Here is an 11,757-nt window from a genome sequence, read left to right on the forward strand (position 1 = left end):
TTTTGTGATGATTTTTTGTGTTGATTTTATTTGAAATGGTGATTTTGTGGTGTGATTGGGTGTGATTCATTTCGGATAACACTTTCGAATATGTATTGTTTCGAATACAGATACATTGACCACTTTGAATGCCAAACACAATTTAGATTTGGCTTTTAGAGTAGCAGAACATGAATTGGGATGTACACAATATTTGGAAACAGAAGATTTGTTAAATTGGTTAGTAATCAACATCATCATTGTGAAAAGTATTAACAAACTTTGGACGAAATTAATTCGAAACTTGGGGAAAAAAACAGTGCTCGACCAGAACCAAAAACCATTCAAATGCAACTCAATGAATATCGAAGAGTTTTAGGAAGTGCCAATGAAATTCATAAAAAGAATTCTGATTTTGGAGATTTAGTCAAAGATTACGAAGATGCACAATCATTGAAGAGATCGGCAACAATGCCACCAAAGAGTTTTGAAAATCCGAATACTTTATTGAATTCTTCATCGTCTTCCTCTCCTCAGGGAGCTTCATCTGCCAATTTGGGAAGCAAACTTTCAATTCAATCGAGTGGTGGCAGTTCAGATGATCCAAAGAAGGGAATTGTTGCAAGACAGAAAGAGGCCTATTTGCAAGAAACTAAACCATCGATTACCATTACGAGTAGCTCATCTCAATTTGATCAATTAAAGAATATGGATGATGCCAAGAAGAAAATTAAAGAATTATACGAACAAGTGTCCAGTTTGAGAGATGACAGTGATAGTATTAGAAGGGAGAATAGTGATTTGAGTATGAAATTCAGGGAAGCTCAACATTTGAAAGATGAAACTGAATTGGTATTTAAACAACAAAATGAAAATCTCAAAAAGAAAATTTCACAACAACGTCAAGAAATTGAGGACGAGAAAAATTCCAAACTCTCACTGGAAACATCAATTACCAAATTGAAACAAGAATTGGAAACTTTGAAAAAGGAAAGCACTGAATACAAGAAGAAGATTGAAACTTTGGAAAAGTTACAAGAATCTAATAAGGAAAGTTCTAAATCTGCTTCAACTGATCTTCAAAAACAAGTTGCCGAGCTCAATAATCTACTCAAACAAAAGGAACGTGTCATTTCTCAATTCGAAACTGAAAAAATTTCAACTTTCAAGGATTTACAAAACAAACTTGCTGAAAAGGAAAAGGATATTCAAAGTTTGAAGAATTCTCTTAAAAACCTAACAGAGGAAGCTGAAAAGACTAAGATTGAAAAGGAATCTTTAATGAGTGAAATGAGTCAACAAGAAGGACTTTCTGGTGAGCTCAGCAAATTACAAGACTCACTGAAACAAATTACAATGGATAAACAAATTGCCGAAAGAAAAGCTCAAGACGTTGAAATGCAAAGAAATGATATTACCCAAAAACTCACTCAAGTACAAAAAGAACTTGAAGACTCCAAAAAGAACCTTTCTACCAAGTTGACCGAATCTCAAAAATTAGAACAAGAATCAAAGAGTTTGAAAGAGCAAAATTCAAAACTCTCTCAAGAAATTTCAGAAAAAAACAAGTTACTCGAAAAGGAAAAACTCAATTTGAAGGAAGGTAACGAAAAGGTTCTCACTGAAAAACAAAAACTTGAAAAGGAAGTTGAAGATTTGAAAAAGCAAATTGCCAAATATATTGAAACTTCAAAGGAATTGGATAAGGCCAACAATGAAACCAAGAAATTCAGTGATATGGTCAACAAGCTCACCACCGAAGTTTCCACACTAAAGAAGGAAAAGGAAACTCTCAAATCAGAAAAGGAAAATGTTGAGCTCTCAATGAAACGTCAAGCAACTGAACTAGAGGAAAAGTATCAAGAAAAAATCGATCAATTTTTGGAAAAGAACAAAATGTCCTCAAAACAACAACAATCAGTTCTTGATTTACAAATTGAAGATCTCAGAGATCGTATTGAAGACCTCAAGAGAGAGAAACAACTCGTTAAAGATGAGCTTAATCAAGTAGAAAGTGCCAAGAATCATGAGATTACAGAATATAAGAACAAGATTAGTCAACTTGAATCAGATCTCTCTAAAAAGTCCTCTGTCTCTCCATCCGTTGCCAATTTACCACAACTCATCGAACAAGAAAGAAAGGAAAGATTTGTTTTGGATCAATCCATTCTCTGTTTTGAAAATTGCACATTCTCTAACCAAATTCCAACACCAGTCAAGTCCATCTATCATGCTCTCAATTTCTGGTTAGAATCTAGTGAAACATTTGGAGTCAATCTTGTCAATTCTCTCAGTTACAAGTTTGGTTCTTACATTACCTATGATTTACAAAAATCTGCTTACTGGCTCAATGTCATGATTAGAATTTTACACTTGTTGAAGAATGAATCAGAATATGAAAAGAAGATCAAGTCCATTCTCAAGAATAACATTAACGAAAAGCAATTTACTGCCCTCACCACTAACGAATCAATTACAAAGAAATCAGAATTCCTTGTACTTTCTCATTTCTCACTTTCTAATGATGGAAAAGTTCAACAACCATCCATTGACAAGTTTTTAATTTCTCTCTCACAACTCATTTATGATTCCTATTTTGAAATTATTAAGAGTATGCTCTTGAAGGCCAAACCTTTGATTTTAGAGAAATTGTTTGGTGTTACAAAGAATAATCCAACTCCAACCTTAGGTAAAGTTAGTGGAGATGTCAAGATTGATGTAATTGTAAAGAATATGGCTTCATGGATGGATCAAATTAAGGATAGTTATTTGGATGCTCGTTTGATTATTCACATGTTTGAATCTTTGGCTAACTTGATGGATTCTTACATCTTTAATCAATTTATTACTTTTATCAGTTCTGAGAAGGAAAAGACAAGAAATGCCAATCAATTAAGAGATTCCACTATGAATCATGCCATTCATCTCAAGATGTCTGTTTCATTCTTGGAAAGTTTCTTCTTTGAGGAGCATTTGACAGCTGGTCTTGATATTCAAAATCTTTTCCATCAAACAAGAGTATGTATTTATTTCAATATCATTATTTACAATTAATTCCAAAAAATTAATAGGAAGCTGCTGATGTTTGTGTACTAGGTCAAAAAGATTTACTTCAAAAAGGAAATGATTTACGTGAAATTGTCTGTCCTCATTTGGTTACTTCACAAATCTCTGTCTTGCTATTGGAAAGTACAACTAGTGCTCAAAACTTGGTTGTTCCAACTCTGGCACCATGTGGATTTACTGACCCAACTACTTTTGCTAAACAAACATCACCACTCTTTGATTTTGAATCCAAATTTATGACAATTCAATCCTTACAAACAGTTCAATATCCATCCATTTTTGATAAGAACAGACAAGAGTATCCATTCCTGTATCATTTGGCAAGGAAGAGTTCAACATCTTCTTCGACAGCAACAGAAGAAGAGGACGATGTCAGTAATTCGTCATGGACTTCTCCATCCAAACAAAACATTCTCTCCAGCAGCAGTTCAGCAACATCATCCACCAACTCATCTCCTTCCTCTTCTACAAGTCAACAAGAAAAGAGAAGAGGTCAAAGAATGGAAAGATATCAGAAATTAGATATGAATAATGGACTTTTCGAATAAATTTGATGTTAACATAAATCTCAGGTTCTACTATTAAATCCTAATTTAAATATTAATCGAGTGGAATGATTATTTACAAGTATTTGAAAATGATTTATTCTTCTTTCTTTTCTTCTTCCTTCTTTTCCTCCTTCTTTGGATAGGCCTTTTGGGCTTCTTCGAACTTGGTCTTGAATTCTTGAGCAACTAGAGGAATTGTTAATAAAACAATTTAAACATGAGAGAAACTTACTTTCACTAGTTTGGAAACGAATGGCAAAAGTTTCAACCTTTTGTTCGTTATCGGCAAAATCAGCTGGGGAAGTATAAACCCAAGCCTTGTCGCTACCAACATTAGGAGACAACTTGATTTCTGGGAAGATCGTATGGTTAGCACAGATAGTCATGATCTTGTCTCTTCTCATCAAAGCTCTGACTCTCTTGTCAACCTTGTGTTGGAGGAATCTCATTTGACCAACACCACGTTCCTTCCATTCGTTGGCTTCACTGTCGAATCTGTAAAGCTTAGCACGACTAGTAAATTTCAAATCCAAAATTTAATTTGTTGTTGTGTGATGAATAACAAAATATTAATAATGTGATCATATTGTTCAGGTTATTGTTGTTGTATAATAGTAATAATATAAATAAAAAGTAATCGTATAATATTATTATTATTAAATTTGTTATTCCGTATAATTCATCATCCACACGATTAGCACACACAAAGGCTTCAAAAAAAACTTACACATTATAAATTTCTTCTTCATCATCATTCTTTACGGAGACATCAACAGTTGGGAGGGCATCCTTGTCAACCAAAGGAGTGAAATGAGCCTTGCATTCTTCTTCCTTGGCGAATTCAGTAGTTTCTTGTGAGTTATCTTCAGTATCAGACATGGTGGTGTTGGAATATTTTTTAAAATGCTGCAAAAATATTTCGTGTTCCTTCAAAATTAAAAAGGAGGGAAAATTTTATTGCTTGTTCCCTGCAAGAGAATTCCGAGCAAAGGTTGAAATTTTTAATTTTTCAATATGAACAATAAGGAAATTTATTAAGAATGATGAAAATTATGTTATTGAATAATAAGAGATGGAATAATATTTAGTTAATTTTAATAATCATGATGAAGAATTTAATATTTAAAAAAATGATCAAAAACAAAACATCACAAAGATTGCTGTCGGAAACTCTTCATGATAATCAAAGTTTGCAACAGACAAGAGATGAGGAAAGGAATGAAATATTATTAAAATCACATGAGGATTTCCTATCGGAAATGAAGGTAAATCAAGGATTGGGAGTATTCGATTTTTGGCAAACTTGTTTGGAATGTGTTGCCATTGCTTTACAATTTACTTGTTGTTGTTTATTTTGTATTATATTCTATATAATTTATAATATCGAGCCGTATGGAAATTATCAGGATTTGGAAATGACTTTGTTGATTGCTAATTTCATATTAATTTTACCTTTTCTCTATATTCATCATTCAAGGAAGAATCAGAATGGCAGTAGAAATTCATCATCATCGTCATCATTTGTTTATTCGATATTTAATTGGATCATTGTAGTGTTGATCTTGTTGGGTGCAGCACCCATTTTGAGAACACTCACTCTCCTCTATTCACAAGATACCATTATTGCATTGGTTTTCTTTTCATTCCTTATTCACTTATTTACTCATGATTATTACTTTGTGAATGGAAAATCGAAAAAGTATAATTGTTACTTGTCGCTGAATTGTGTGATTTTTGTGAGTGCATTGTTGGCTTCTCGATTGAAATATTCATTGGATGCCTTTGTAATTTTAATCATTGCCATTCAAATATTTCTATTATTTCCATTCTTGAGATTTGAATTGAGAAAGGAGGGAAGAAATTTCGCATACGTTTCAATTTTTATTGTAATTGTTGCAGTGACAGGAGTTTGCCTCTTTTACTTTGTTCAATCCATTTTCCTCTTCTTTACCTTTATCCTAATCAATACCATGTTGGTTTTCATAATGCCTTACCTGTTTGTTCTCTCTCAAACCAATTACAAAAGGTATGTTACATAGTATTCCAATTTTTCACATTCGAAATTTCTTAAAATCATATTAGAGTTATATCTGGACCTTGGGATGAAGCTGTTGTAGCACCTCAAGAATATGAAAAATTAGAACAATACCTTTCCACAATTACTCCAGTCAATATTCAAGACTTACCTCAGAGAGAAGGCTCTGAATAATTTGCAAAGCCTTTTTATGATTAATTTCACAAGGCTTTTTTTCATTTACAAAAAAATGTCTTTAAATCATCAACAGCATTATCGGAAAGGAGAAATCATCACTAACAAGAAACAACAGAATAATAGTAGTACTAATTCATCAGTCTCTTCTCGGAAGAAGAGAAACAAATTATTAAAGAATTTATATTATCGATCAATAGATGGAAAATTCCAGGCTAGATGCAGTCCCTACAATGTAGGAAAGTCAGTCATGCAAGTACCTATTAAATTGTTGGAAGATGAGGAGAAGATTCTGAGGAGGAGTGTTTCTCTTGGATTCACGAGGAATGGTAATCATTTGGTTGCCTATAGATTGGAGGATGATATTTATGATCAGGAAGATGATATGATTGAAGAGGCTAACAAGCTGCTCTATTTGGTATTCTTTAAATTCGAGGTTGGAAGTTGTTTGGCTATTGATAGCTGTTTCCAGATTGTCACAAACAATGTGAAAGATCTACTTTTTCCTCGATATGAAGGTAATGCTAATGAAGTAACAGTTAAAGTTGATAGCATGGGTCAGTTACTGTCAAATCCAGGAAAGAGAAGAATTGTAAATAATAGATCAGTTTCATTGGATGATTTTATTCCAAAATTTATTGTTCATGATGTACATTTTCATTTCACAGAGACGATTGGTGAGGATGTTTTTCTGGTCTACCAGTATGCTAAAATGACTGCTGAAAAAGTTTATTTCATGTCAATAATGCCAAATGTATTGAATGTGAGAAGAGGAAATATCTACTCCTTGGCTATACGGTACAATGCCTCTACCGATGTGAATATCAGCATTTTCAACGCAAACTTGAATTTGGCATCTCTAGAAAATAACAGGCACTTGATATCTATTCTCACTCCAACAACTGTGGAATTATTTATTTTCGAGAGTATGATAATTGAGGAAAAGTATGAAGTGTTGGACCCTTTTGAGATGAGTAATAATAATGAGGATGAATTTGGATCAATTCGCAAAGGACTCAGTGAAACTATTTCACTTAGTTATATACCAATTATCAAGAGAAGTGACGACTTGAGGACGACTTTTATCAGGACTAGCAACTTTTACCATCTCAACATTGAGGAATTTCTCTCATGTCAAATAGATCGAGATCAACGAATTAATGACTATAGCTTTAAGGTAATCAAATGTGAGGATGTATCAGGGAAAGTATTCCTCCTTATAGCAGCCGACATTGCCAGATATCAACACATGCAAAGGATGATCTATCATTGTATCATTGAGCCTGTTGACACTACCAACAACCAAAGACCATCCCTTAAAATCATCAACAAGCAATGTGTCATCGTTGCCACCAATTCGCCCATTCACCAACTCGTTCAAAATCTGTGTTTCATCTATTTGAAAAAAGAAATTCCCAAAGCTCACATCTACTCTTGCTTTAACAATGAGAATCTATTCACAACAGGAACATCCACTTCCATTCTTTGTAATCCGCTTCTTCCCATCTGCCTCACCAACACTTCTTTTACCTCAACAAGTAGTAACAATCCACCAATCAACAACATTCACAGAATTTCATCTCAATAATTTTGATTGGCATTCGCTTATCCAATTTGACCTCAAAATGTCAATAAATAGAACCAACAATGTATTGTAAATGGATTGGATGTTAACTCTTCCAATCAATAACAGAAAAAAATGCTACAACACAAGTTCATCCAATCTTCCAAGAATTTGATCAGCAACAATCGTTCCCCATCACTGTTGCTCTTCGGAAAGAATATTGCTTTCAAGAAGGATCAATACAATTTGATTGATCAAAGCAGAGGATTTCAATCATGTTTGTATCGTTCTAATGGTGTTTCTCCACTTCCAACAGCTGTTGCACCAACAACCTCTTCACCAACAACAACAAATCCTCCGGCTATTGCTAATGCTATTAGTACTGCAACACCAACAGCACCAGTTACTGTTGTGCAGACATCAGTGGTCGATGGAGTTGTTTCATCTACAACTACATCATCATCAGTGATCTCTTCAAGTAATTCACAACCTAATGCTGCCACTATTGTAATTATTCAACAACAACCAGCAACATCAACAACAAATGGAACAAGTGATGGTGTTACATCTGTATCATCCGATCAATCACAAGGAGTTCTTCCTTCCACCAGTACCAGTCAACAGCAAACAATTATTCAAATTGATACTCAAGTATTTTCAAAGCAAATTGAACAAGCTGTCAAACAACAAATGAAACAAAGTCTTTCTAAACATGCTTATGAACCTACTGGAGAGGAAAGTTTTGAAATTATGGAACATTTGGAAAGAGAAAGATTGTATGAAGAAAGTAAAGGAAAAGGATTGATTTATCAATTTAGAAGATTTATGAAAAAGAAGACGTCCTTATTGACAAATTTATTGGCAATTGGTAAAATTTTACCAGCAAATGCCATCATGTCTCTCTTCTTTTCATTCCACAAAATGGAACAAAATTATAAGGAAAGAATTTTTGCTCAAAGAATTACAGCAAGTTTGAATTTCATTGACAAGAAGTCAAACACCTTCAAAATTAGAAATATCTTCTGTAAAAACTTGGATGAAGTTGTGTTAAATAATCAAGCAGTAGTTCAGGTCATCCAAGAAGCAGCTTCCAAAACCAATAAGGAAGCACCAATTGTAATTTTACCCGATGAAGGTAAGCATTCATAATTATTAGAAATAATTCATTAATATTATCGAAATGCATGTGAAATTATTTAAAAATCAGATAAGTGGTTTATTTTGAACCTTGTACAATCATGTATTTCACAAAATGTTGCTTCTGGATATTTCAGACAAGATATGATGCTCAAACATCACAGTGAATGGTACGTTTAGTTTCATTTTGTCTAACAGTATTAATTTTCTCATTCCTTTCAGGTATGTTTTTGCCATCACCAATGAGACAGATGTGAGCATTAAAAAGATGAGAGTTGTCATTGCGCAAGAGAAACTCTTAAAATCAATTCATGATGGAACTGTAAATCAACCAGAATTTGGTATGTACTCAATTCATAATAATGGAATCATATTTAAACTTCTCAATATAGAACATGTTTATGGTGAAATTAGATGGAATACTGTGAAATTAATGTCAAAAATGTATCATGAACAGTATGACTCGATTATGGAAAGTAAGTAGATTCAAATTTCACAAATAGTGACATGACACTCTATTCACACAACAAATTATTTTACAATACTCTTGAATATGAAACTTTGTGTGTTTCAAACAAAGTCTTTTGTATTAATTTGCTTGTCGTAAATTTTGCTTTCCATTGCTGGAAGATGTCTCTTCGGGGGTTTGGTTGTCAAATTAAACATGACACGAGACAATGAAAAGTGTGCACGCAAAGGCGCAAATATGATGTGGAAAATTCTTTTGAAAGACGTTAAAATGGTCCAAGCACTTATTCGAAACCCTTACTACTGGTTAAGGAGGCAATGAATTGTCAGCTTGTCAAACCGTTTGGTAAGGTTTGGCTTTTGCGTGATGGATCGTTTTGCATATTATGCGAATAACCATTCAAAAAAGAAAATCTCAAACACTTCCACTCAAGGTTTTTATTCGAAACTAAACTTCTACCGACTCGACACAATATGAAGAGAAACAAGGAATTTTTTCAAACTCTCACCAACGACTTTCTTTCACCTGGCACATCTTCGGCAGCCAGCAAGACGAAACCTAAAAACTCTATCGAAAAGCAAATCTTTACTTTCGAATTGAATAATAACAATACCAGTATTTCGAATAGTATCGAACATGTTGATTGTACAACAATGGTCGATAGACTCTCCATGCCATCATCTCCTTCCAACTCTAGCTCTTCATCATCCTCACCTAACTTTAAAAGCTATTCGAAACTTAACAAGCCAAAATTAACACATTGTCTTTCTAACTCACCACTCTTACAATCTCCACAATCACCAACTGTGAAATCTCCTGCTTCTACAAATAGCCCTTCGAATAACAGCAATTCTTCCAGTGATTGGAAGTGGAAATCAGAAGATGGTATTCGAAAGAAGAAGAAATCAAGAAAAGATTCATGGGTGCAAATGGCATCTCGAGTGATTGTTCACCAAGAAGAAAACAAATCAACAACATGTTGTTTAAATAATGTACATAAGAAAATGGAAACCTCACCCCTCTCTAATTATATAACAAATGACATGTCAATTGAACCACCAACTATTGTGATAACAAAACCAAATAGAATTGTAAGAACATCAATAAAAATATCAGAACTGTTGAATTAAAGGTTAAAAACTTTGAATTATTATGAAATTACACAATGTACTTATATTGTATGTCAATTCTCGAACTTTTAAAACTAATTCGAGCTTATTCTCAAGTATTAATCAAAGAACATAATAGAAATGATCTTTGTTTTCCTTAGACATTTAATGACAAATATTGTAAAAAACAGAGATGGGGCAAGAATCTGGTTTTTTATTAACGGATTATTAAAAGTACTTTAGACTCTATTTACAACAAGATTCCAAACAATGCCAAAACAGCAATGACAACAATACTTCCAATCTTGACACTACTTGCACTTGAAACAGTTCCTGATGCAGATTTATCCTCAGCACCTATTTACATTCAATTTTCAATATCAATTTTCATATTGATTTCAACAATGTTAAATATTAATATTAATTATTATACTTACCAAGAGAAGGATCCCAATTCAAATTATCAACTCTTTCAGTCAATGAAGCATAAAATCTAACAACACTTGCAAATGTTAAATCCTTCTTCAATGCACTTGTTGCAGCATTAAGTGAAAAATCAGATTTCAAAGCAGTTGTCACCAATTGACTCTTTGTAATTCCAGCACTCAATGTACTATATTTGGAAACAAAGGTTTGGAATGACAAGTATGGATTTGGTAATTCAAAACCGTCTGGCAAATTCCATGAAGAGAAGAAACTTGTCTGATTGAATTGAATGACTTTTTGATCTGATGTGGCTGTGTCTGGTCTTTCTTCAGCCAAAATGTTTCTTGCACGTGGTTTCTCAAAGATTGCACCTCTGAATGCAACCAAAGTGCTGATACCTAACTTGGAATTGGCATTGGAATATTTAATTCCAGTGATTTCTAATGAAGATTTGAAAGATGAAGGGACCAAAACTTGAGTGACAGTTCTACTGACAAGTGTCTTGGATTCAAATGAAACTTCATTAGTAGTAATGAATCCAGTGAATGTAACTGTACAGAAATTAGGAATATCAACACTTGAAACAGCCTTATACACAGCAGCACTTCCATCACTTGTCAAATCTGTCTTGGTTACAGAAATAACCTTCCATGACAATCCAACAAGTGAATACTCCTTAACAATTGAATCAGCAGTATTTGGTTGATAACCAGGAGTACCATCATTATCCAAATACTCAAAAATCGAATCAAAACCAAAAGCAACACCAGTATCAATATTAATTGTCAATGGAGCCAACTTGTTTCCTAATTGAATTTTGAAACCAGCACTTGCTGCCATTTTAATCATTGGCAATGTAGCAACTGATGCCTCGAACTTTAAGCCAGTGAAAGTGGACAAGGATGCCTTGGTAGTGACATTGAAATCACATGTGGTTCCTGAAGTAAATGTCACTTGATTGGCTGGAGTAGAGTATTGAACATTTCTCTTACATGAGAGTGAAGTTTGACGGAATTTGAGAGAAATCTCATCCAAAGCATGGATGAACGGTAAAAGTGAAAACACCAAGCAGAGTGTTAACAAGATATTTTTACAGATATAAAGTTTCATTTTTTTTTTGATAAGTTTTGGTCAATTGTGATTTGGAAGACGTTGAAATTTGAAGATCTCAAGAATAGTGTGACAGGTTGGAAATTTGCGCTTATAAAATCGGTAGATAAGTGAAATTCCTTGAGTTTCGAATGCAGAGT

At 33.5% G+C, this 11,757-nt stretch overlaps 4 protein-coding genes across 4 annotated transcripts; 2 read left to right on the forward strand and 2 right to left on the reverse strand.

Moving 5' to 3' along the window:
* Positions 1-3,662: 3,662 nt before the first annotated feature.
* Positions 3,663-4,475, reverse strand: NAEGRDRAFT_36951 (uncharacterized protein). Its single transcript, XM_002676226.1, has 3 exons — positions 4,321-4,475; positions 3,826-4,106; positions 3,663-3,779 (listed from the first exon to the last, which is right to left on the reverse strand). The coding sequence occupies exons 1-3, from the start codon at positions 4,470-4,472 to the stop codon at positions 3,688-3,690; spliced, it is 525 nt and encodes a 174-aa protein (XP_002676272.1). The 5' UTR covers positions 4,473-4,475; the 3' UTR covers positions 3,663-3,687.
* Positions 4,476-5,857: 1,382 nt separating this feature from the next.
* NAEGRDRAFT_49736 (uncharacterized protein) lies at positions 5,858-7,390 on the forward strand (the record flags this gene model as incomplete). The annotated part of the gene is made up of 1 exon (XM_002676152.1): positions 5,858-7,390. One exon carries the CDS (start codon positions 5,858-5,860, stop codon positions 7,388-7,390), a length of 1,533 nt encoding a protein of 510 aa, XP_002676198.1.
* Positions 7,391-7,501: 111 nt separating this feature from the next.
* NAEGRDRAFT_49737 (uncharacterized protein) lies at positions 7,502-10,102 on the forward strand (the record flags this gene model as incomplete). Its single annotated transcript, XM_002676153.1, has 4 exons — positions 7,502-8,501; positions 8,574-8,673; positions 8,726-8,979; positions 9,516-10,102. 4 exons carry the CDS (start codon positions 7,502-7,504, stop codon positions 10,100-10,102), a joined length of 1,941 nt encoding a protein of 646 aa, XP_002676199.1.
* A 174-nt stretch (positions 10,103-10,276) lies between these two features.
* Positions 10,277-11,617, reverse strand: NAEGRDRAFT_80050 (uncharacterized protein; the record flags this gene model as incomplete). Its single annotated transcript, XM_002676227.1, has 2 exons — positions 10,277-10,438; positions 10,519-11,617. 2 exons carry the CDS (start codon positions 11,615-11,617, stop codon positions 10,332-10,334), a joined length of 1,206 nt encoding a protein of 401 aa, XP_002676273.1. The 3' UTR covers positions 10,277-10,331.
* Positions 11,618-11,757: the final 140 nt, after the last annotated feature.

The sequence above is a fragment of the Naegleria gruberi genome, assembly GCF_000004985.1.
Source record: "Naegleria gruberi genomic scaffold NAEGRscaffold_29, whole genome shotgun sequence".
NCBI classification, from domain to species: domain Eukaryota; phylum Heterolobosea; class Eutetramitea; order Acrasida; family Naegleriidae; genus Naegleria; species Naegleria gruberi.

Coding starts and splice junctions, on each gene's coding strand:
- NAEGRDRAFT_36951 (XM_002676226.1), bottom strand. CDS start 4,472: ATGTCTGATACTGAAGATAACTCACAAGAAACTACTGAATTCGCCAAG. Junction 4,107..4,320: donor GAAGAAGAAATTTATAATGT/GTAAGTTTTTTT, acceptor GAAATTTACTAG/TCGTGCTAAGCTTTACAGAT. Junction 3,780..3,825: donor TCGTTTCCAAACTAGTGAAA/GTAAGTTTCTCT, acceptor CAATTCCTCTAG/TTGCTCAAGAATTCAAGACC.